At 58.2% G+C, this 24,171-nt stretch overlaps 3 protein-coding genes across 3 annotated transcripts in view; all 3 read left to right on the top strand.

Annotated features, from left to right (window-relative positions):
• DOCK3 (dedicator of cytokinesis 3) overlaps positions 1-13,184 on the top strand; it is a 568,243-nt gene extending 555,059 nt beyond the window's left edge. The window contains exons 50-53 of the mRNA XM_064595595.1: positions 3,434-3,552; positions 4,729-4,816; positions 9,249-9,331; positions 10,076-13,184. Coding sequence (XP_064451665.1) covers positions 3,434-3,552; positions 4,729-4,816; positions 9,249-9,331; positions 10,076-10,585 — 800 coding nt within the window. The 3' untranslated portion in view covers positions 10,586-13,184. The remainder of the gene's footprint in view (positions 1-3,433; positions 3,553-4,728; positions 4,817-9,248; positions 9,332-10,075) is intronic.
• A 993-nt stretch (positions 13,185-14,177) lies between these two features.
• On the top strand, positions 14,178-17,882 carry MANF (mesencephalic astrocyte derived neurotrophic factor). Its single transcript, XM_045862271.3, has 4 exons — positions 14,178-14,367; positions 15,097-15,224; positions 15,966-16,107; positions 17,451-17,882. Exons 1-4 carry the CDS (start codon positions 14,193-14,195, stop codon positions 17,633-17,635), a joined length of 630 nt encoding a protein of 209 aa, XP_045718227.2. The 5' UTR covers positions 14,178-14,192; the 3' UTR covers positions 17,636-17,882.
• A 154-nt stretch (positions 17,883-18,036) lies between these two features.
• Positions 18,037-23,317, top strand: RBM15B (RNA binding motif protein 15B). Its single transcript, XM_045862270.3, has 2 exons — positions 18,037-18,844; positions 19,092-23,317. Exon 2 carries the CDS (start codon positions 20,260-20,262, stop codon positions 22,945-22,947), a length of 2,688 nt encoding a protein of 895 aa, XP_045718226.1. The 5' UTR covers positions 18,037-18,844; positions 19,092-20,259; the 3' UTR covers positions 22,948-23,317.
• The last annotated feature ends 854 nt before the right edge of the window (positions 23,318-24,171 follow it).

Here is a 24,171-nt window from a genome sequence, read left to right as displayed (position 1 = left end):
TTCTTTTCCATTCAAATATTTGCAAGAATAAAAATCAAAGTTAAAGCAACAGTGAGTCTTGTCTTGAGGAATCGAGCATGACTGCACAGTGTGAAAATTCAATTTGAAGGTTAAACTTAACCCTGGAAAAATGTCATTCTAAAAAGTAACAACAACCAAAAAGAACTTGTTCAGTTGAGAAAGGCTTAATCAGGAGAGATTGCTCTGTGAAAAGCTATGTACTTTGCCAGTTATTGCCTGATTTTTTACCAGTTGGCTAAAATATTGTTCTCTGAGAGCCAGCATCTTTTTCACAGTCTGATCCTAGTTCTTACAGTGAAATCTGGTTCTCTGTCCTTTTAGACAGAAGAGTTTGTGGTGGAATGGCAATCGGCTGTAGGAACTAGGATCTAGTGCTTCCCAGGATGGCTGTGTGGGATGGCGACAGAAGGGAGTGGTCTGAGCTCACCGGCCAGTTGCTGGGTATTGCTGCCAGGCTTGCAGTCTCTCATGAGCCTGCAGTCGGATGTCACCTGGGGCTGGAGTCATCTAAAGGTTCAACTAGGTTGGCTCACTCACACAGCTGGTAGTAACCGCCACCTGGGAGTTCATCTGGGGCTATTGACCTGAGTCCCTACATAGGGCCTTTCCCCGTGGCTTGGGCTTCTTATTACCCAGCCTTGGAAATCCCAGAATGTCCCTTTTGCCACATTCCGTTGTCTGGTCAAGTCCCTAAGGACAACCTAGATACCGGGGTGGGGAATGAGACTCCACCTCATGATGTGAGGAGTGGCATGTGTGTTTTTGGAGGGAAGGCATTGAAGGTTGCCATCACAGGAGCCAAACTCCAGGATATCGTAGAGAGAAAGGCTGACAGAAGCCCCTTCCCTTTCTGGAGTAGACATTAAGTGCCAAAGTAAACAAAAGGGCTAAATGGAACTGGGCCCAAAGCGGGAAATGGTGATGAGGGCAGAGGCAATGAAGAAAGAGCAGGGATTCACCTGCAGGCTACGCCCTCCATGCAAGCTATGCGCAGGCCTCTCTGGAGAAAACCGTGGGCCCTGTTTGGAGCCTACCAGCAGTAAGCCCTGTGAGAGAAGATGGAGAGAAGACCTGGACCCAGCGTTGCAGAGGAAGACTGATATGTTGAGATAAATGTGGGAGATGCAGTAGGCGATGCCCTGGGGGCACAAAAGGAAGGGAGCAGTCCACTCTGTTTCTGGTGTTATGGGTGAAGGGAAGGCTTTCATGGAGAAGGTGTTCTGGAGGGTCCTTTGCATTGGAGGCACTTCCCCGACACCCAGGAGTAGTCATGACACCAGTGGCCTTCCTTGCCAAGCCCATTGACACTCTCTGCTGTGGTCCCTGTTGATTTGGAGACCTTCCAGAAGAAAGGCCTTGCAAGGCCTTTCTAAACGCTTGTAAACTCTTTCTAAATTCTTGTAGGTAGGCAGCTCCCCCTAGTGGTGAAAAGACTGATTGGGGCTAGAGAACGGGCATTCTGATTGATCCTCCTTGAATAACTTTGTCGTTCTGGGACTTAGTCTCCCTTGGATTTACCCAGGCTACAACTCAAGTAGTGCAGAAGTCCTGGGACACAGAAGCCCTTGTGGTGTTTAAATATTTTCACGAAAATTAGCTGTCACTCCCTGCTCCCATGAGATTGGCTGCTGAGGGCTGAGGGCAGTGGGAGAGCAGTGGATAGCAGAGTTGAAAATCTCCACAGTAGCACCGAGCACCCCTTTGTTATAGCACCAGAGGGCCTCCATCCCATGGATTCAGATCCTCAGCAGAGCACCTGGGGCCTGCAGGCTGCTGTCCCTCCATCCTAGCCCCCCGACCCGTATCAGGACCTTGAGTGTGCGGATCTGAGGGTGGCCTGGTGAGCCAGTCTGTGAGCTCCGCGAGGGCGGGGACCATGGCCAGCCACATGCCTGGTGTGGAGTCGGCTTTCACTGCATCGGCGTAAAGGTGCATGTCTCGTTCTGTGCACACTAGTGGAGGGGAGCTCTGTTCAGAGCTGTGGCTGCCAGGTTCCCTCCCAGCAAGGAACTATAAAAATCGGTGGGATTAGGAGCTGTTTTCCATTTGTCTATATGGAATAGACATAGCCACTACTGATTTTTATTATATCGACTTTTGCAAAGTATTTAAGCCTCATCTTCTGGGTCTAAAGTGAGCACAAGAGGGATACCTCAAGGACTCCGGGGGCAGGCTGATGCAGAGACCTTTTCAGTTGTGCCTGACGGGGCGTGCACCACACACTCTAAGGAAGGCCCTAGGGACTCTGGGCTTCAGGAACAGAGCCTCCAGAGCCGCAGGTTCACCTCTCAGATGGAGCCCAGGGGCTCTCCAGCGTCACTAAGAGCACACCACAGAAGGCTTTCCACCACTTGAGGCAGCCGGAGACTTCCAGGAGGCTAGTTTCTCATGGGCATGCTGGCGTCTGGTGCGATGAGCAGTGCACATGTGGAGGGCCTTCCAGATTATCCGTTTCCAAGGAAAGCCAGCAAGTTATTCTCTCTTTCTGTGGCAGGTCCCCTCAAGGACCGTGGGTGACAGGTGCCTGGGCCTACAGCTATGGGCTGTATGGATGGGGACTGGGCCACACCGCCTCTGGCACTGTCTGGCCTCTGTAACAGCTCCTCGGGCCAGAGATCACTACAGAAGCCTCACAGGAGAAGAGCATGAACCAAGCCAACTCAAGAGCCTGGGTTCAAGGCCCATAGCTCCCAGACTAGCTTCATGACCCCCAAGTTCACTGAAGGGCAAGTCTCAGAGTGAGACTCCCTGGAGAGCCCCTGTGTGCAGGGCCCTGGAACCCCTGCCAGTCTGGCTCTGGGGCTGCAGTAGGTTGGGCAGGAAGGCAGAGGCCAGGCTCTGGGGGCCTGGAATCTGGGAAGGAGAAGCCTCCCGGCAAAGGTACTAGGGAGCTGGCTGAGCACAGGGTCAGTGGTGTCCGGGGACGGTAAGTGTATGGGGACACAGTGCGTCAGTAAGAGCTGTGCCACTGTGTTACCTGAGTGTCTCTGTCTCTGTGTGATGGCTCCATTGCAAGCTGGCCTGTGCCCATGCCTGGGCCCCCTGAGAGAGCCCACATCCAGGCCACGCCCATCTCCCTGAGAGTGCCGGGTGCAGGGGGCCCTTTGGGGCCTGGCTCCAGTCCTCAGTTCTCCTCATGACCTGCGTCTGAGCGTGGTGCGGGGGGCTCTATCAGTGGGCCTGCATTGCCCCCGTCTGCAGTTTGCCTGCCTCGGCCGGGACGTCAGGTGCAGCGCCCGCCCCCCATCTCACCAGCAGGCTCTGCTTCATTCCTCCTGTGCTTGCTGAGCTCATCCTCTCCCCAGCTGCTAGGGGACACCGACCCTGCTTCCCTGGTCCCCAGGATGCCTGCCCGCTGGGCCCTCCATCTGTGGCTCGTCATCTGTGCGTGATTGTTCTCACTTGGTTACAGGCTCTCCCTCTCTGCCAGATAAGTACCGCCACGCCCGGGAAATGATGTTGCTGCTGCCTGCGCACCGGGACCGCCCAAGCAGTGCCATGTACCCAGCAGCCATCCTGGAGAACGGACAGGTAGTAGACCCAGACTCCTGAGTGCCCTCTGAGTGCCCTCTGCAAAAGAAGGCCCAGCCTTCTCTCGTTGCGTCTGCTAGGCTTTCTGTACTGTCCTCCCTGCCCCCTGCATTCTGCCGTGAGACCCTCAGAAGGCTGCTGGGCCCCTGGACGGGGACCACGGTGGCTCTGAGGACCGGCGAGCCCGACGGAGTGCAGCTGCGGGGAGATGGGTGGCAGGTTGGAGCCATCGTTGCTTGTGTAGCTGTCCGTCCTTCTTGCCCACCTCCTGGACTCCTCATCCTGAAAAAAGTTTAGCAGAGGAACCTGGTTCTTTCCTGTCCCGAGAAGGCAGTGGTGGACACGGGTCTGGAGGATGGCCTTCCTCCCTGTGTGTGTGAAGGGCATCCTCACTTGGGCAAACTCTGCCTCTTTCATCCGTCCATCCATCTACCCGGAGCCCCTCGCTGGCTGCTGGGGCTGCTCCACACCGTTTGCTGCACAGCTCTCCAGACACCCTACCTGGGGGCCTTGAACCAGAAGCTGTGGGGATTACCTCCTTCCCCTGCCCGGTCTGCCTGCCCTTCTATTCAGAGTCCATGAGAGTCATTTCCAAGCAACTGTTACCTAGTCCAGAGTGCCAGGAGTTTCTCAGCAGTACCTCTGGGTGCCTGGTCAGCCGCGCCAGGTGGAGGGAGCAGGCCTGCTTGGCAGCCGCCCATCACAACAGTGGGTCCTGTCCGAGACTTTCTGGGCTTGAGGGCTGCCCTTACCCTCAGTGTTGACTTGGGCCTGTGTGGGGGCCTCCAGGAGACCTGGCCTGCCAGTGCTGAGGGGTGAAGGGGTCCCTCAATCCTTCCTGCCGGTGGGTCTCCGTGGCAGGACAGAGGGATGCAGTTAGATATTCTCAAGTGCCTGTGTCCTTTCTCTTGGCCATGCCCGAGACAGCTTGGAGCCCAGCCAGGCATGGTAGGGAGCTGCCTCCAATGTGGACATGGCAGCACTTGGAGCCAGATAGCAAAGACAGTCTTCCTGTGGCCAGCCTGAGCTTCCCAACACGTCTCAAGCGTGAGCGGTGCCACTGCTTTGATTTCCCTGTCTTCTCTTAAAATGTCCTGGCTCCTAGGCCCACAGCACTGCCCCCTGAGGTATAACTGGTTGTTTTCACCCTCTTTGATATTTTTCTCCTTCCCTCAGCTGCCAAATTTCCAGCGGGCCCTGTTCCAGCAAGTGGTCGGATCCTGCAAACCCTGCAGTGATCCCAATCTGTCTGTGGCTGAAAAAGGTATTGTTCCCCTTCCCAGGTGGCCTCCCCCCATGTCTGTCCCCATCCTGAGCGTCTGACTCTTGTCCCCGAGCACCAGCTGGCCGAGGCTGTGCCATACTTCAACACCCAGGCCTGTCTGTCTGTCCAAAGTCCTGACCAACTCCTGTGCTCACTGTTAAACCGACGTCTGGCTTGATGCTAAGTTTGGATCCTGTTAGTTTGTAGATCTCCCTCCCCAGGGCTCACCCTCAGAGAGGCCCCAGCTGCCACCTGCCCTGAGCCCACCTTTATGGAAACTCAGGCTGTGGTGTTCAGACTGTGGGCAGTCACTCCCTTGGGCTCCTCCCAACTAGCCCCAGAATTCAGCAGGCCCTGTGGCCCCTTCGGTTACTCTCAACTTGAGCCCTCAGGTACCTCTCCTTGTTGCCCAGAATAGGCCTATGGCCAAACAAGCCCCTAGAAGAATGGGAAGGACAGGCATGGCAAAGTGAATTTCCCAGAGACAGTCCTCTCCAAGGGAGCCCCGGGCCTCTGAGTCCAGTCCTCCTGCAGCCACTCTGGCCGGCGGCTGCTGTGAGTCCATCTTCTATGTTGCAAGCCCATCAGCCCAGGCATGAGACTGGGCAGTTAGAACAGAGGCTGTTTGGATAGTGGACTTTTACCCGTGTTCTGCCACAGAAAGCTGATGGAGGAAGCAGACTCAGGCCCATAGGGCCCTGGCGCAAAGCCCCACAGTTGGAGGTCTGAGTTCACTTTAACACAGAGCAATACCTGTCTGAGGACTGTGCTAACCCACCTGCCACCCAGAACCTGGCCCCATACCAGCCCCTCTCCCTGTAGTGTCCCCTCCCTCTCCTCCCTCTGTTGGAGTTCAGGGCACACAGAGTCCCTGGGAATACAACCTGCTGTCCCATCAGAACCTGTCCCTCCAAAACTGTCATCATGTTGTCATTGCACTTCCTCACCAACTGCTGTCTGCTGTCCCCACTGTCATTGTTCCTCCCTTGCTCACCACAGAGGACAGGCCTCTGTGTCTTCTTTAGGGAGACCAGACATGGGGTCCACAGCCTCAGTGGCTGGTAGGCATCAGCACCAGGTGCTCAACCACAGAGGCCGTGGAGATTCCGGCTGAAGATGCCTTGCTGGCCTCAAGGCGGCGCATCCCCGAAACATGCAGCCTCCCTGGCCCCTGCACCTGTTACAGAGTGCCTCAGTGGCCAAAATCCACTGTGCCTTTTCTTCACCTGAAATGTGGAGCCATCTGACAACTAGCCAAGAGCACAGATGGGCTCAGAGCTCAAATGGGTGCCGGTTGCCAGACCCAGACACTACACCAGCCGGACACAAGAGCATCGGGCCTCAGACCAGCCTGCAGCAAGAAGCTGGACACGCCCACCCCCAGGTGTGGGTAGGAAAGAGGCTGAGCCCACCGCATGCATGCCCACGCCACAATGCCAAGGCTTCGAGGGCAGCAAATGAGACATTTGCCTAGTGGGAGCACACAGGCCAGAGCAATCGCTCCCTGAGTCTCTACCTGGATCTACCAGGACAGGAGCTGTACATACCTGTCACCATTCTCTTGTCATCAGGATCCTGAGTCCCATGAAGCCTCCACCTCTCACTTGTGGTCATCTCTCTTTGCCAATGACTCCCAGCCCAGACAAGCCTGCCTTCAGGGCTGTTGGCTGTGCAGCGGGGACCTCGGGCCAGCGCTGGACCCCTGTTAACAGAGACAGAGACAGAGATGGCCAGGCCACAGCAGGGGTCGCCCCCTTCTCCGAGACTAAGTTACTCCGTCTTAGCTTTTCCACTAGCCCCAGTGCCCTTGTGCCACGCAGCAAAGGTCCACGGGCCTCATAGCTCACGGACATCGGGCTGCAGGGTGAACATGGAGGGGCTCAGGCAGGCGCCCTCTGTAAAGCCCTGCAGTCTCACCGGCTTTCTTCCCCCAGAGCCTCCCCGCGCGCAGGTTCCTTTGGGCTCTTGTGGGTGAACTTCTGCGGCCCCACCATTCTTCCAGGGCCTAGATGTGCATGTAAGAGCTTGGGCTGTCAGCACCCCTTTGGGGAAGCTGCCCAGACCCACCTCCAAGCTTCTTAATTTCTGAGATTCAGTGGCTTTTTCCAGTGCTGAGGAGCCAGAAGCTCATGCCTCATCTTGAGGAGAACCTGTGTGAGAACGGGCCTGTCCTTTCTTCGGGTGCCTCGGGCTCCCTGAGGAGGCGTTCTGGTGGAACCCAGCTGGTGGTGCTTATCAGATGCAGAGTTCTTTCCTCCCTTTAGGCCACAGCTGAGGGCCTGCCCACCCGGTCACTGCCACGTCCTCCCTCCTGCCACCAGCCATCAACCATCCCGTGGGACTGAGCAGTCCTGAGAACTGAGGCTGTTCAGATAGTGGAGTTCTGCCTTGTGTCCTGTTGCAGGCCCACTCCAGTTCCAGACCGGGGGGAGGAAGAGGAAGGACATCGCCACTTTCGCTGGACCATGTGGGCCCGGCCCCTCCTGACCACATCCTTCTTGAAGGCTAGATTCCAGCTCCTTCCCTTCCAGAGCCTCTTAGGTCCCATCAGGCCCTAGCTTTCCCTAAAGCTCAGTACCTGGAGCAAGGAGGGCCCACAGCCCAGGCTCCTGGGGCACAGTTTGGTTATAGCTGCCTGAGAACACAGCCAGCGGCTAGGGCGCGGGCTGGGAGCTACTGCCCGGCCGCTGACAGCCCAATAGGGAGAGTGTGCTTCCCCGTTCCGCCAGACAAGAGGCACATTTCCTGGTGGTGGTATCTGGTCTCCAGAACGAGGCGGCCAACAGGATTTACATGTCCTCTACCGCTCTGCTCCTGCAGAGTGGCACCCTCAGGGCCCAAGGTCCAGCCATTCTTCGTCTCGTCACCTTCCTGCCAAGTCACTCACCCCAGCCATGGCTGGGGCTGGGGGCCGGGGGGTGGGGGGTGGGGAGCAAGTATTCTGGCACTGAACTCCTTCCTTAGCATAGGCGGACACTCTTTGTTTCCCTGTGTCCAAGGCCCACTCTACCCTGCATCCATGGCATGTGGGTGCCAGGAACAGGGCCTCTCTGCAGGCCTCAAAGCACCCGTGGTTCCACAGTCCTCCCTCTTTTTGGGAAGCCACTGGTCCAGCCAGACCTGAGCCACAACTCTTGGGCTGTATATTCTTTCCTCCAGCAGGCACAGTGAACACCAGTCCTTGCCTGAAAACCCCTTGTGCTTCCCAAACCCAGTCAGTGGGCAGAGAGGCCATGGGAGGGGCTCAGCTTGCTTGCTACCACAGGCCCTTTGGGAGCCAGCCCCTGCCTGCCCCCTGGCCATTCACTAGCTCTAAGAGGAGGCAGTCTCTGCCTCCCACCCACCATGCTCCCTGCTTTTCCCACTGTGCCAGGGCAGTGGGAGAGCCCCGACTCAGTTCTGGGGAGGAGCTCTGTGGCCTGCCCTCTGTCTGCATTCTGTCTCAGCCCATTCCGCTCTCCTCTGCTCACTTCTGTTCTCTGTCCTCTTCCTGGCAAGTCCCAGAGGCAGACATTCGCTCCTTGCTATCCTCTTAGCTTGCCTCCCCCTAAGTACTCTTCAGACATCTGTTCCCTCTGCTGCCATCCCCTTAAGCAGCTCCCGTCCCGCCCCCGTGGGCCACAGTGTCTCACTTGGCCAGAGCTTTGGGGGCTGGCATGCCCCTCCCACACAGGCTGGGCACAAAGCACACACCTGGAGAAGCCAGAGGCGGTAGGATGGGCTTCTCCCTGAGGATGGGAGTAACCTCCCTTCGTGCCGTCTGGTCCCACCCTTCCCACAGCCCCCAGCAGCTGGAGCCTGGATAGCGGAGCCCAAGAGGCCCAGCCCTCCCCGTCTGCCCACATGGGGCGCATCCTAGCCGCCCCCCCAGTGCCTCCCCGAAGCCTGCTGCACGGTAAGAAGACCTCCAGCGGGTCCCCCAGATAGTCCCTGGTTTCAGACTCGACTCCGGGGGCAAGGGCAGCAGCCCTCCAAACTAAGAAGATGGGCCGTTGTCTGGGCTGACTCGGCCAAAGAAAAAACATTCCACCACAGGAAGCACCCTGCTGGACTTTGGGGTCAGTGAGGTTTCCAAGTACAGCAGGTGAGCTCAGGCAGGCTTTCCCAGCCAGGGGGGCCGAAGACAATGGAACCGACTGTGCCAAGCCCACGACCCACCAGCTTGCCGGAGAGCAGCCAGTTGTCGGCGGCCCGTCATCCCGTGGGCTCTGACATACTCCATCTTCTTGACCTTTTGCGGGGTACAGGTGTCTTTTACTCCAGCAGCCTGTTTTGGAAAACTCCAGTGAAAAGAGAGATTTTCCTGTGGCCTTCAATGCTGAGGGGTCCTCAGGAGACTCTTCCCCCGGCTGCGCAGTTGGCCCAGCAAGATGTGCTGACACACAGCCCTGGAGGGGCCCCAGCTGAGGCTCTGGTTCTGTTCCCTTTGCAGGTCATTACTCCCTACACTTCGACGCCTTCCACCACCCTCTGGGTGACACCCCCCCGGCCCTGCCTGCCCGGACTCTGCGCAAGGTAATGTACTGAAGCAACAGCCCCACCGGGGCATGAGAGGAGGCTTCTCATCTGCTCTGGGGTCACCCTCCCTGCTCCTCTGTCCCAGAGCACCCAGCCCAGCAGAAGCTAGGGGTGGCCAGGGCCACACTCGAGATGCAGATGACTGATGCATCCTGCAACCAATGTGATGGGGCCAGGGAGGTCAGAGGGTCCCGGGGACAGCAACACACAGTACCCAGAGTGCACGGACGGGCAAGGGGCAGTGAGGGGCTGGGGGCTCCCTGCTGATGCCACGAGGTATCAGCATGCTACAATTCAAGAAGTGAAGAGATACTCCCATGGTAGATGGTAGAGCATTTTAAACTAGAATCCAGTCAAAAGCAAGAGGCAGGAGGCAGCAAAGCCTCGTGAAAACTCACTCGTTTTCTGCACATTGGAAAAGACGAACTCAGTCACAGATTTTAGCAGCAGAGTCCATTCACCTGGCCCATGGTCCCTGGGGTTCTTTCTGCTCTCCCCACTGGCCTGCTGACCCAGCACCCCAGAGCCACGGATACAAATGCCTAGCGGCCAGGGCAGGGCCATGTTTTTGCCCACAGAAATGCAGCTGATTCTGGGGCTTCACTGGCTTGCTAGGGGGTGGGGGGCTGCTGGGAGGCAGCCTCCGAAGAGACAGATGGGCGCCCGGCCCTGTCTTCACACAGCGAGCCCGTCCGCCTGTCTGCAGTGGGGGTTCTAACGTGCGCACCCTTTGCTTTGCAGTCTCCTCTCCACCCTATCCCGGCCTCCCCCACGAGCCCCCAGTCGGGTCTGGATGGCAGCAACTCCACGCTGTCAGGCAGCGCGAGCAGCGGCGTGTCCTCCCTGAGCGAGAGTAACTTTGGGCACTCCTCGGAGGCCCCACCCCGAACCGACACCATGGACTCCATGCCGAGCCAGGCCTGGAACGCCGATGAAGATCTCGAGCCGCCCTACCTCCCTGTCCACTACAGCCTCTCCGAGTCCGCCGTCCTGGACTCCATCAAGGCCCAGCCATGCCGAAGCCACTCAGCCCCGGGGTGCGTCATCCCTCAGGACCCCATGGACCCGCCTGCGCTGCCGCCCAAGCCCTACCACAGCCGCCTGCCAGCCCTGGAGCACGAGGAGGGCGTGCTGCTACGTGAAGACGCCGACAGGCCTCGGGGCCTGCACCGCAAGGCCTCGCTGCCTCCTGGGAGCGCCAAGGAAGAGCAGGCCCGCCTGGCCTGGGAGCACGGCCGAGGGGAGCAGTGAGGGGCAGGGAGGCGGCCGGGACGCCGCCCGCAGTGAGCAGCTTGCCCAGCCACTCCAGGTGTGAAAATCAAGTCTCCCCCACCCCAGGGAGCCGGAGAGGCCCGGCACTCAGGAGAGAGCCACCCCGAGTCTACGTTCTACTGCCGTGAACTCGTGTGTTGCCATGTACAGAGGCCACAGCAGCATGAAGGGTTGTGGCTTCTCTTTTTAGTTCATTTTCTACGTTTCCATTTCTATGGGTTTTCCTTTCTTTCCTTTGTGCAGTAGATGCTTTCTTCCTCCTGCAGTTCCAGACCACGTGGAGCTATACGGAGATATTGCACAGACAGAATTGCTTTGCAGCTTTTCAGGGCCCAGGGGTCAGAGCCCAGGCCCTCCCTCCAGGGCAGAGAGGCACAGAAGAATGGAAATTGCACTAGGGACTTCTTCCGCTGCTGCATGGACAGAAGAGCTCATGGTTGTATTCAGGGATTGCAAGGACCACGTGGACTACATGTCACAGGTGGACAAGGGAGCTACAAGCCGTTTTGCACAAAAGCCTACCCACCCGCCCACTCTTCTGTCCAGGAGTGTGCACCTGAGGGGCTGCTTGGGCCAACCTGCCAGCTCAGGCATGTGACCTAGCCTAACAGCACGCCCAGGACACACTGCCAGGCTTCCGTGGGTCAGCCCTGCCTCCCACTCTACCTTGGATTTTTTCCTCCATCACTTTTATTTCTGACCATTTGCTCCCTTCCACTCTCAACACACCTCATGCCCTGCAGGAGCCCCCCTGGCGAATGGATCTGCAAAGGTTATCTCCCGCCCTCTGGGGTTTGAGTGGGGGTGTGGAGCCAGAGGCCATAGCCACCTACCTCCCTGGGGCCCAGGAGGCCAAGTGTTGAGAGAAGAGCTGGCATAGGAGTGAGGCTGGGGTGTGGCAGGGGCCGGAAATCCTCTGAGCTTTCAGAAGTGGCCAGAATGCCTGTCATCCAGCTCCTGAATCAGGGATTTTCAGCACTACCTCTGAGCAGCGGGGCTGGCTGCCCAGCCAGGCTTCCAGCCCTGAGGACTCGTGGTCAGGTTCAGCAAGGTCCTGGGTAAAGAGGGTAGGAGAGAGCTCCTCCTTTTGGAAGCAGAGAGCCATGCAGGTTGAATTATCCTCTCCCAAGTGGCCAAATGCAGTCGTCGTCGTCCCCCCTTACCCCCCAGCTCCCCCCTCCCACCCCCCCAACCCCCCGCTCCAGGCCCACGGGGACCACCACTCAGGGTTCGGGGCGGGCAGGAGGCCAGTTTCTCCAGCCTCCCCAGTCTGTTGGGCAGAGTGCAGTGGTGTCTTTATAGGAAACTCTTTCAGGTCAGGGCACTGATTTTCCTCTTGGTTTATTATTTGGGGGGATAGGGTGGGGTGGTAATAGTATTTTACCAGGGTGCTTCTAAGTTACTTAAAAAAAAAAAATAGTCTACAGACAAAATATCTTTCTTTCATTTGCCTGAGTTCACAACTTTGATGGTCACAAGGTGGCCTTCTCCTTGTTGAGCAGGTGTGTTCTCCCATAGTTCTCTTCTGCTGGCCAGACTCTGTGGCCAGGCCCCGGGCCCTAGACCCCCATCCCTTCCCTACAGTCCCTCTTTCCAAACAGACAACGCTGGTCAGGGTGTTCTTCTCTTGTACACAAACGCCAGCCTATTGAACAGGAATGCCAGCAACTAGCCTATTGGGAAAGATGGAGGGCCACATTACCCTCAGGGCACCTGGGGGGTGCTTCCCACCAGTGTGGGTCCTTCCTGATACTATAAGGATGGCTCCAGGCAGAGTGGGTCAGTCATGGCAGCCCCAACCTCAGAGGGCAGGCCAGGAACATCTGGTGTTCACAAGTGTTAGAGGGTCGGGAGCTAGCTCTAGGTGTGAGTCTTAGGTAGGAGGGCATCTTTAGATTTTAGGGCTTCTGAATATCAATCCCTGGACAAGGCAGTCATCACATAAGAACATCGACCTTCTCCACCTGGTGACACAGGATGGTAGGGAGGGGAGTGTGGGTTGGTTTGGCCTTGCCTTTTTACGCAAGGTGAGCTAGGTTTGTTTTTTCCCTTTCCATTTTCCTTAACTGGATGAAAAGGACATAATCCAAATCCCTTTTGTTGGAGAACGCCAGTCTGAGGGGAAGTGGGAGGCCAGAAATGAGAATCCTCTGAAAAGATTGTGAAATACTGATTTTCATTCTTTCAAGCTTATTTGTAAATACTTATTTGAATGCTGTGTATTTGTACAGGAATTTGAGCAAAAAATGTATAGAGTGTGATGTCCAATTGGTATTCAGCCCTATAAATGTGTTTTTAACCTCTGGCATTCTGTGCTTATTTAAAATAAGACTTCTAATCATTTCTTTTGTGTATTTATGTTTAAAAAAGTGATTTAAAAATGATCTTACCTGTACCAGAAAGCAAAGTTAAAAGAAAAAAAATTTGTACTAGTGTCCCAAGAGGTATTTTACTGTATATATTGTGGTAGCATGTTCTAAATCCAACAAGTAATGTGAATTTTAGATGTAAATATCTGCCACTTGATTTTTCCCCCTTTCCCCACTCCCTTGACTGCTGTGATGTGAATTAAAGATGAATACCTGATACTGACCCACTGAATTCACTGAATGGGAGCAGCCCAAGTGCCCCTCTCCAACCCTTGTCGCTGGGCTCCAAGCCCTTTAGCCCCATAGAAATCCCTCTGCCCGGAGCACAGAGCCAGCCTTTTCCAACGTCCTGCCTTGACACAGGTAGCACCTGAAAGGAGGGCAGCCAAAGAGGAAACCCCCTCCAGCGCCTGTCCGCTGACTGGCACGCCCCTCCCTACTCAGGAGGCGCCCCCGGCAGCCAGGGGCCCCCGGAGCGTCCCCGCCAGAGGCGGCGGGCCAGCCCTTCAGCTCCCCACCGCGGCGGGCCGGCTCGGATCGCACAGCCACAGCGCCTAACCGGGCCAGGCGCTTCCCTGGGGCCTAGGACGGCAGCTCGGAGCGGGGGCCCTTCCTATGGGAAGTCCTCCAGCTCAGCGTCTGTCCACCCTGGCCGGTGTCCAGTCAGCCCGAACAAGGCGGCCTCCGGCCCAATGCGGACCTTCGGACCTGGTCATCAGGCCTCGCGGGCGGTCCCCGAAGCCGAGGTCCCCCACCCACGGGATCGTTTGAAAAAATGAAAAGGAAAGAAACTTCCCCGGAGCCTGCCCTTTGGGCCGCGGCTGACTCCAGAGCCGCTGGCCTGCGCCATCAGTCGGGGCCCCGGGAGAGGATGTCCGCGGGGTTTTTCGGGCCGGCGTGGAACCCACAGCAAGGGGTACTCGGGATAATTCAGCACGCGCGAGGCTGCGGCCGAACCCCACTCCTGTGCGAGGTTGCGTCTTCAGGCACGGCCGCTGCCCCTACTCAAGATGGCGGCCCGGGCCGCTTCCGCCACCCCCGCGGCCGCTTCCTGCCGGACGCCCTGGTTCAATCAGCGGCCGACAACTGTCTAGGGCCAAGGGCGGGCGACGCTACCAGCCAATAGGGAAGGGTAGCGTGGAGCCGCCCGTCTGGGCTCCGAGGCGCGTGGACCAATACGAGCGCGGCGTGTGGGAGGGCGCGGGGGCAGCCCGCCAATGGGGAACTACGGCGCGCGCCGGGACCTGGAGGAAGCGCCGCACGGCAGGCGCGGTTCAGTCGGGCGGCGGCGGCGGCGGCGGCGGAGGATGTGGGCTACGCACGGGCTGGCGGTGGCGCTGGCTCTGAGCGTGCTGCCGGGTGGCCGGACCCTGCGGCCGGGCGACTGCGAAGGTGCGGCGGGGCCGGGGTCCGCGCGCCAAGGCCGGCCTGGCGGCGGCGCTGAACACCACAGAACGGCCGAGAGGCCGGGGCTGGAACGGGAGGGGGCGGCGGCCGGTCCCAGCGGCGTCCGCCCGAGGAGGGGCAGACGCCGGCTAGAAAACAGTTCCCGGGCCTAGGAAACTGGTCCGACAAGAAAAAGTTGGGACTAGATCGTACAGAAAACTTGTCTTGACACTGAGATAACGCCGGAGTTTTTGTCCTTTCCCACCTCTGGGCAGAGGCTCTCCCTGGCTCAGGTCGGGAGCCCCTAGGGCCGGCTGTGAGCGCCGCGCCGGGTCCAGTGGGCTTGCGAAGCCGCACCTCGGGGTTTGGTGTTGTGTTTGGAAATGAGAAGCATTTGGATCGTTTTTGTCTTCGCTCTCCGGTTTGGCCTCTTATGAGGTCACAGTGAGTCCATATCAAGGACACGTGTTCAGTCTCGGCTTAAACTTTGTGGAAGGAGCAGGGAGGAGCCGTGTGTGGGTCATTGGGTGATGCTCGATGCCCGCGTGCCCTGGGTGTACCAGGGGACCCCAGCAACCTGGAGCTGGGTTCGGCCTGTTAGGGTACCTGAGAAACCCCGGTGATGGAAAAACTCACCTCCGTGTCTCCTATTAAAATTGCTGACGGAGTTCCCTCCTGGTGGACTGGGGTGCAACTTGGTGATTGCTGAGCATCTCCTTTCCCTCTCTTTTCCAGTCTGTATCTCTTATCTGGGAAGATTTTATCAGGACCTCAAAGACAGAGATGTCACATTTTCACCATCCTCTATTGAAAAAGAACTTACAAAATTCTGTCAGGAAGCAAGAGGCAAAGAGAATCGGTTGGTGAGTAGCCTGTTCCCCTCCCTGGCTGGCCCTGCCCACTTGCGTTCAGGAGGTGCGCTGTTGTGTCAGTATGCTGGTGCGGGACGCGAGTGCTTTCATGCATCCTGCAGTTAGGATGTTTTTTTCTCATGTTAGTATTGATTAAGCACCTACTGTGTGCTGGACACTGGGAGGATCAGTGGGGAGAAATAACAGGCAAATGATGCCATGGGATGAGTGTCCTGGAGAAAATGACCAGGGTGCTCTGGCAGAGAGGGTGGGCGCTGATTTAGGCAGAATAGTCAAGAATCTCTCGGAGGAAGAGTTATCATTGTTTGGGGGGGGGAGCGGGGAAGAGCATCCCCCCCAGAGGGACCAGCCATTGTGAGCGCAGAGGAGGCCATGTGTGAGGACACGAGAAGACAACAAAGTGGGCACAGGATGGGCTAGGGCCGAATTGAGGACAAGAGCCCTTATAAAACGAGGACTTTTGTAGCTTTAATTTCCCTGGCAGTCGCTGGTTTGTTCGTCTCTGTTTAAAGGTCTGAATCCTGGTAACTCGTAAACTTATTTGGAGGCTGTCAGCTCTGGGACCGAGCATGTGTTGAGAGCCCGGGGTTCACACTGACCGAATGTGACCGCCAGTAAAGGCAGGGCGTGGGAACAGGAGACCCTGCCAGAGAGGTTTTGAGCTGTCAGTGTTGCAGAGGAGAAGGCTCTCAAGTGGAACCGCCTGAAGGCCATTGTCCTCTCTCGCTGCAGTGCTACTACATCGGGGCCACAGAGGACGCTGCCACTAAAATCATCAACGAGGTGTCCAAGCCCCTGGCCCACCACATCCCCGTGGAGAAGGTCTGTGAGAAGCTCAAGAAGAAGGACAGCCAGATCTGTGAGCTGAAGTATGGTGAGTGTGGCCAGGCTTTACGGACCCACCACGGAGCCTCGCGCTCAGGCATGCTAGCTGGGAGAGGCGGGTGAGAAACGAGAGCCACGGCGAGTGCGTGCAGTAGCGGGTCGGGGGGTACGGATCTGGCAGAATAGGCCTCACGGAGGAGGTGGCATTCAGCAGACTTTGAAGGCGGTAGAAGATCAGCCAAGAGGAGCTAATGGAAGAGCATTGCAGGCAGAGGAGATAGGTGGTGGATGACGGGGGGACGGGTCACAGAGGGCCTTGCAGGTTGGTGATTTGGCTTCAGGTCTTTAGTCTAAGTGAAGTTGGGAACATGGTTTGTTGGTTTGTGGGGGGACCGCAGAGAGATCTTTTTTTTTTTAAGATTTATTTATTTTAGAGGAAGAGTGCGGGGGGGCAGAGGGAGAATCTCGAGCAGGTGCCCCACTGAGCACAGAGCCCGATGCGGGGCTCAGTCCCATGACCCTGAGATCATGACCTGAGCCAAAATCAAGAGTCGGATGCTTAACCAACTGAACCACCCAGCCCCTGGGAACATGGGGTTTTGAGCAGAGAAGGGATGTGGCCTGACTTGGTCTTAATAGGCTCGTCCTGCTGAAGGCCCAGCGATCTTTATTATTTTGAAGGGAAATGCTGTGTGCAGACAGGCAGACCCAAGCGTTCCGGGCGCTGCGGCACCCCTTTTATTGAACAGAGGAAAAAAGCAGGCCACGTCCTCTGAGTCAGGACCAGAAATAGTTGTCTATAAAATTCAAACAACACCAGCATATTTTATTGTGACGCGAGTGTCCAAGGGCCCATGGTTGCCCACTTGTGTCCAGGATGCCTGGTCTCCTGAGAGGGACCTGCGACAGGTGCGGTTGGCTCCTGGTCTGTGCTCACGAGTGGCCACGGGGAGTAAGCTCCTGACCAGGGTCTGTGTTGGGAAATTGGAGCTAGGAGATCTGTCTGTTCTGTCACCCTGGAGCTGTCACTCTACAGTGAGTGACTAGTTGTCAGGGCACCTGGGGGAGTGGGAACCTCATTTCTCCTGTGAGGTTTGTCCTGTAAGGACCACATGGCCTCCGTCCCGGGCCGGGCAGCACTGCACATCCGGGTGGATGCCGCCAGGGTGAGACCAGCCTTCTGGTGAAGGGGCCTCGGGCCAGTTCCCGCAGGTCAGGGCGGTGGGCACTGACACGCACCGCAGGTGTCTAGAAATGTCTGTCCCCCTCTGACCAGTAGGGCTGCTTGTTTTAAGGGTTGGGGGGCTGTGCAGGGGTGACCCATCCTGGGACTAGGGGTGGGGGGGGGGGTCTGTGGCCACTCCCACCAGCTCTCCCTGCTCTTTCCTCCAGACAAGCAGATCGACCTGAGCACAGTGGACCTGAAGAAGCTCCGGGTGAAAGAGCTCAAGAAGATCCTGGACGACTGGGGGGAGACGTGCAAAGGCTGTGCGGAGAAGTCCGACTACATCCGGAAGATTAATGAACTGATGCCTAAATATGCCCCCAAGGCAGCCAGTTCACGGACTGATTTGTAGTCTGCCTGATCCCTGCTGCACCTGAGGGGAAAGCAGCTCACCTGCCTCTTCCCCACAGCCTTTTTGTAATTTATTTTTTAGGCGGGCTCCTGACAATGTCAGGTGTGAAGCCTGGAGCTTTCCTGATGATGCTGGCTCTCCAGCGCCCCCCTTGGGGGGGATTCACTTTGTTCTGTTGCTGGTTTACTCTAGGACTTTAAAGTGTGTCTGGGAATTTTTTATTAAAGGAAGAAAATTTCTAGCTGTCCTTGGAGAATTAAAGTGAATCTGAAATAGGATTTCAACCCTAATGAAGATCCCACCAGTTTATGCTTTCCAGTTAACAAAGAATTGTCTGATACCTTCACATTTGTCCCTCGGCGACCAGGGCTGGAGATGCCAGGGCAGGACACGGGCTGAGGCGTGGGGGGAAGGGGGGCTGGTGCAGGAGTGGAGGCGAGCCCAGGAGGTGGCTGCGCCTGATGCGCCACCCTGAGGTGACTTCGAGTGGAAGTCACAGGAGAGGAGCCAGAGGCCATGCGGCTTCTTGCAGGGCACGGGGGTTGAATCTGGTGTACGAGGGAGGGGCTTTATCGGGGCTGTGCCCGAGCAGGATGGAGGGTCGATTTAGTGTGGCCTTCTGGGAGGATGACCTCAGTAACTGCCGGTGTTTAGTACCATCACATTTCTAAACATGCTCTTGGCCTGGCTACCTCCACCAACCACTGTCCAGATCTGGCCATCTACTTGGTCATCTGAGTTTGTGGCCTCATGTCAGTCCCAAGCTTTTGATGCCTAATTGGGGTTTTGTAAGATTTGCAGGGGTTGGTTTATACAAAGTCAGTGAGAGGCTGCCTTCTGCCTTGTTTACCCAAGGTAAGTCCCAACAGTGAAGTCTCTTGTCCCCAGAGTCTGGTTTTTCAGTTCCTCTCCGGGGTTGGCTTTGGGAAACCCAATTGTCAGCATGAGCTGTGACTTGGTGGAGACCCCTCTGCTTCTCGGGCCTGCGGAGACCAGCTGAAGGGAAGGACTAAAGCAATGCTTTCCAAGGAAGACTTCAGGTCACATCGTTTATGCTGCTAAATTCAGTTTACCTCCATAGGCCCTGTTCCCACCTGCTGTGGCATCCACTGATGACAACCAGCATATCTTCAATACCTTGTTTCTAGGAGGGAAGCAAGAAGGTTGAGCTACTTCTCGAGCGAAGACTTCCTTGTTTGGAGGAATTAGGTGGGCTATTAAGATCTGACAAAGTGCAGTGTCCTGAACCCCGAACAAGTGCTAGGAAGATCCACAGCTGAAGACATTAGTCTTAGGAGGTGAATAGCTGTGGCCTACAGGCCACACTGAACACAGGCGCAGGGTAAACCAACCACTACCGCTGTAGGGCTGACCCCCAAGGTGATCTACAAAGGGTTAACTCATTCTGGAAGTGGAGTTCAGATCAGGCAACGTTACAGGTGTTTCTTTGTTACAGGTGTTCCTTGTAAGAGCTTTCCCCTTGCACCTGCCTCAGCTGCTCCAGGAGGTGCTTTATTTATGATTGTGGGAGAAGGAACCGGTAGGCTCTTCCCACCCCCACGGTTTCCTTGCAGAAGTTGGGTCGGTTTTTGCGATGCGTCCAGCAGCTCTCTGGAGAATGAAACCTTCCCAAGGGGGCTTGGGCACCTGGGCAGGATTCTCCCCGCACCTCACCTCTGCAGAAGAGGTCCTGGCCCTGGAGGTGGATGGAAAGGCACTGGTCAGCGAGAGGTAAGCGTGGCAAGCTGTGGTAACTACTGGGTTTGGCCTTCTCTTCGCCCTTGGCTCCGTGGCCCTGCCCTTACAGCCCACCATCTGCTCGGGAGGCCACAGCAGAGGGTGGACGCCGTGGCGCCAAGGAGCCTATTCCCCCTCGGTAAACGGCAGGTAGGTTGTTGGCTCAGGTATCTCTCTGCCTGAACCCAAAAGGGCCTCGCCTTTTACATTCATAGCCCGTGGTCGTCGCGGCCTTTCCGGGGACCGCTGCAGGTGATACCTGAACGCGGAGAATGTCTGCTTTGTGGGGCGTGGGTCCTAGACGGGGCCTAGGGAGCGGCGTGCTTAGGTTCTCGCGCCTGTCGATCCCGGACCACAGTCGGGAGATGCTGTGGTGGGGATTGGGGGGATGCCACGTAAAGAGGCCGCGCTGGGTCAAGACCAGACCAGGGAGCCCAGCGCCCACAGACGCTGCCACTCCCATTCCACGCAACGCGGACCCCCGAGCCGGAAGCCGGAGGCCTAGGGCCTGCAGCCGGCTGGGGTCGGGGACAGTGCTCTCGCGACGTCCCCGATCTCCGCGTAGCCCGGCCCCTTGGCCGCGCGGTGGCGTCAGAGCTCACGCCCGCCCGCCCGCCCCGGGATCACGTGACACGGGGCGGCGCATTCCGATGACGTACGCCCGGCGCAACTCTCGCCCCGCCCGCTGCGGGGTCACGTGACAGTCCGGCGCAGCCTGATAACGCGACGCCCAGCCCCTGGGCGCCGCTCCCGCCCCGCCCCGCCGCCACCGCCGCGCCGAGTCCTTTTGTCCAAGATGGCGGCGCCGGGGGCGCTGCCTCCTCGGCCGCCGCCGCCGCCGCTGTGAGGGGCCTGCGGGCCGCCCGCCCGCCCGCCGCGCCGGCGCCATGAAGAGGCAGAGCGAGCGAGACTCGAGCCCGAGCGGGCGCGGCTCGTCATCGTCGGCCAAGCGGCCGCGGGAGCGCGAACGGGAGGCGGAGGCGGGCGGGCGGCGGGCGGCGCACAAGGCCTCGGGCGGCGCCAAGCATCCCGTTCCAGCGCGGGCTCGCGACAAACCCCGCGGTAGCGGGGGCGGCGGGGGTGGGCATCGCGACGGCCGCGGCGCGGGGGACGCAAATCACCGTGCGAGCAGCGGCCGCTCCTCGGGCTCGGGCGCCGGCGGCGGGGCACGCGGCGGCAAGGCCTCCGGGGACCCAGGCGCTTCAGGTGCTTCACCCCGCGCGTCTCCGCTGCCACCACCGCCGCCGCCGCCCGGGGCCGAGCCCGCGGGTCCCGGCTCGTCGGCGGCCGCGCCCGAGTACAAGACGCTGCTCATCAGCAGCCTGAGCCCCGCGCTGCCCGCCGAGCACCTCGAGGACCGGCTCTTCCACCAGTTCAAGCGCTTCGGCGAGATCAGCCTGCGCCTGTCGCACACGCCAGAGCTGGGCCGCGTGGCCTACGTGAACTTCCGGCACCCGCAGGACGCACGCGAGGCCCGCCAGCACGCCCTGGCCCGCCAGCTGCTGCTCTACGACCGGCCGCTCAAGGTGGAGCCCGTGTACCTGCGCGGTGGCGGCGGCGGCGGCGGCGGCGGCGGGAGCAGCCGGCGAAGCAGCAGCAGCAGCGCTGCCGCCTCCACGCCGCCCCCGGGGCCGCCCGCGCCCGCCGACCCGCTCGGCTACCTGCCCCTGCACGGCGGCTACCAGTACAAGCAGCGCTCGCTGTCCCCAGTGGCCGCCCCGCCGCTGCGGGAGCCCCGCGCCCGCCACGCCGCGGCGGCCTTTGCCCTGGATGCTGCCGCGGCCGCCGCGGTGGGGCTATCCCGGGAGCGGGCCCTGGACTACTACGGGCTATACGACGACCGCGGGCGCCCCTACGGCTACCCCGCCGTGTGCGAGGAGGACCTGATGCCTGAGGACGACCAGCGGGCCACGCGCAACCTGTTCATCGGGAACCTGGACCACAGCGTATCGGAGGTGGAGTTGCGGCGGGCCTTTGAGAAGTACGGCATCATTGAGGAGGTGGTCATCAAGAGGCCTGCCCGAGGCCAGGGTGGTGCGTATGCCTTCCTCAAGTTCCAGAACCTGGACATGGCCCACAGGGCTAAGGTGGCCATGTCGGGCCGGGTGATTGGCCGAAACCCCATCAAGATAGGCTACGGCAAGGCCAACCCCACCACTCGTCTCTGGGTGGGCGGCCTGGGACCTAACACGTCACTGGCCGCTCTGGCCCGGGAGTTTGACCGCTTTGGGAGCATTCGGACCATTGATCATGTCAAGGGAGATAGCTTTGCCTACATCCAGTACGAGAGCTTGGATGCAGCTCAGGCCGCCTGTGCAAAAATGAGGGGCTTTCCCTTGGGTGGTCCAGACCGGAGGCTGCGCGTGGATTTTGCCAAAGCAGAGGAGACTCGGTATCCCCAGCAGTACCAGCCTTCACCCCTCCCTGTGCATTACGAGCTGCTCCCCGACGGGTATACCCGGCACCGAAACCTGGATGCAGACCTACGGGTGCGGGATAGGACCCCCCCACACCTCCTGTACTCAGACCGAGACCGGACCTTTTTGGAAGGGGACTGGACCAGCCCTAGTAAAAGCTCCGACCGCCGAAACAGCCTGGAGGGCTACAGCCGGTCGGTGCGCAGCCGGAGTGGGGAGCGCTGGGGAGATGGGGACCGGGGCCTGCCCAAGCCCTGGGAGGAGAGGCGGAAGCGGAGGAGCCTTTCCAGTGAGCGCGGGAGGACAACCCACTCCCCTTATGAGGAACGGAGCAGGACCAAGGGTGGTGGGCAGCAGGTGGACCGGGGCTCTGACCGCACCCCTGAGCGCAGCCGTAAGGAGAACCACTCCAGTGACGGGCCCAAGGAGTCCAGCAGCAACTCCCTCAGCAACAGCAGACATGGGGCTGAGGAGCGGAGCCACCACCACCACCACGAGGCTCCAGACTCTTCCCACGGGAAGAAGACCCGAGAGAGCGAGCGCAATCATCGGACCGCTGAGGCTGAGCCCAAGCCTCTGGAAGAGCCAAAACACGAGACCAAAAAGCTCAAGAATCTTTCCGAGTATGCCCAGACACTGCAGCTGGGTTGGAATGGGCTCCTAGTGTTGAAAAACAGCTGCTTCCCGACATCTATGCACATCCTAGAGGGGGACCAGGGGGTTATCACGGGCCTCCTCAAAGACCACACTTCCGGGAGCAAGCTGACCCAGCTGAAGATCGCCCAGCGTCTGCGACTGGACCAGCCCAAGCTCGACGAGGTCACGCGGCGGATCAAGCAGGGGAGCCCCAATGGCTATGCGGTGCTCCTAGCCACCCAGGCGACCCCCAGCGGGCCTGGCACTGAGGGGATGCCCGCGGTGGAGCCAGGCTTACAGAGGCGGCTTCTCAGGAACCTGGTCTCCTACTTGAAACAGAAGCAGGCAGCGGGGGTGATCAGCCTGCCGGTGGGTGGGTCCAAGGGCAGAGACAGCACGGGCATGCTCTACGCCTTCCCGCCCTGCGACTTTTCACAGCAGTACCTCCAGTCCGCACTGAGGACATTGGGCAAGCTAGAAGAAGAACACATGGTGATAGTTATAGTGAGAGACACTGCCTAGCCCAAACCTGTTTCCAGCTCCGCATTTGTGTCACAAAAGCAGTTATTTTAAGATCTGACCACCACCCCCTCCCCACATCCTACCCCCTTGGTTTGAATTCTCTGCTGGGTTATTTTGGTTCATTTAATGGGGGACCAGAGTCCCGACCCCCCACCAAAACTAAGTTCTTAGATTTTAGGGTTGTGTTTTTTGTTTTTTGTCTTTTGTTTTAACAGCAATGAGAAAAGGGACTCCTGTCACGTTGATTTCTAGTGTACGAGATACTGTCTGCTGTGTTCTGTATTTTTTTATTTTTTGACTAACTGTATGGAAAGTTGTCAGTAAAGCCTTTGTCAGAGGATGGATTTTTAATCCTGTTCTCCTGGTTTAATCAAGTTTTTCCTCAGTCAATGGAAGACTTTTCCCCACTGCACGCACGCAAATGCTCTAGGTCAGCTTCCCGGCCCGGGTATATATAGTTCAGAATCCTGCCGTGTTGGTGGCTCTCAGTCCCTCAGCTCTTTGGGCCCAGTCAGGACTACGTTCACATTTGTCTTTAGCCTTGGCTCACAGCAAGTTGTTTGCCTCTGGACCCTCCCCTGCCTGCCTGAGCAGAGCCCGTGAGCCTGAGCTCCATAGCCGGCAGCTTTGGTGGTTTTGGAGTTTTCGTTTTCCTGCCCTGAATGTGTGTGTGCATCTGCTTGAGCTCTAACAGTTGGACAACATGCCTAATCTTGAGGCCTTTTGCAGGCAGGTAGTCTTCAGCAGTTGTGTGGTCTTGTCACGGGGAAGACAAGTACAGTATGGATGCCACAGGGTCTCGGGGTCCCAGATCGACGCAGGCTCCCCCTCTTATTCAGCCTTAATGTGGCTGTTGTGGCAGCCCGGGAGCACCTGGCTGGAGGCAGAGCTGCCTCAGACTCCCAGGGACACCGGAGGCCAAATGCCAGAATGGAGGGCGGGAAGGAGCTTCTTTTGGTTCATTCTTGAAATGTACCCAGTGTTTGTAAATTCTGGTTCTTGCTTGTTTGGGGGCTAATGTATCAGTGGCGGGGAGGGGGGGGCTCTGCCCAGTCACTAGAGTTTTTTAGGGGAGGGACACTGAACTCCTGGACTGAAGAATTTTTGCAACGCTGCAAGGGAGCACGGTAGATCAGGAAGATGCTCTTAACTGACATACCTGTTTCGCAGGTGTGAGGTGAGAGCGTGTGCCGTGGCCTCCTGCCCTGCTGCTGAGGTGGGGCC

The sequence above is a fragment of the Mirounga angustirostris genome, unplaced genomic scaffold (assembly GCF_029215605.1).
Source record: "Mirounga angustirostris isolate CCGP_5_RB_7025 unplaced genomic scaffold, mMirAng1.0.hap1 SCAF_1, whole genome shotgun sequence".
Taxonomy (NCBI): Eukaryota; Metazoa; Chordata; class Mammalia; order Carnivora; family Phocidae; genus Mirounga; species Mirounga angustirostris.
Note: the sequence above shows the minus strand (reverse complement) of the source record. Positions and strands in the feature narration are given on the sequence as shown.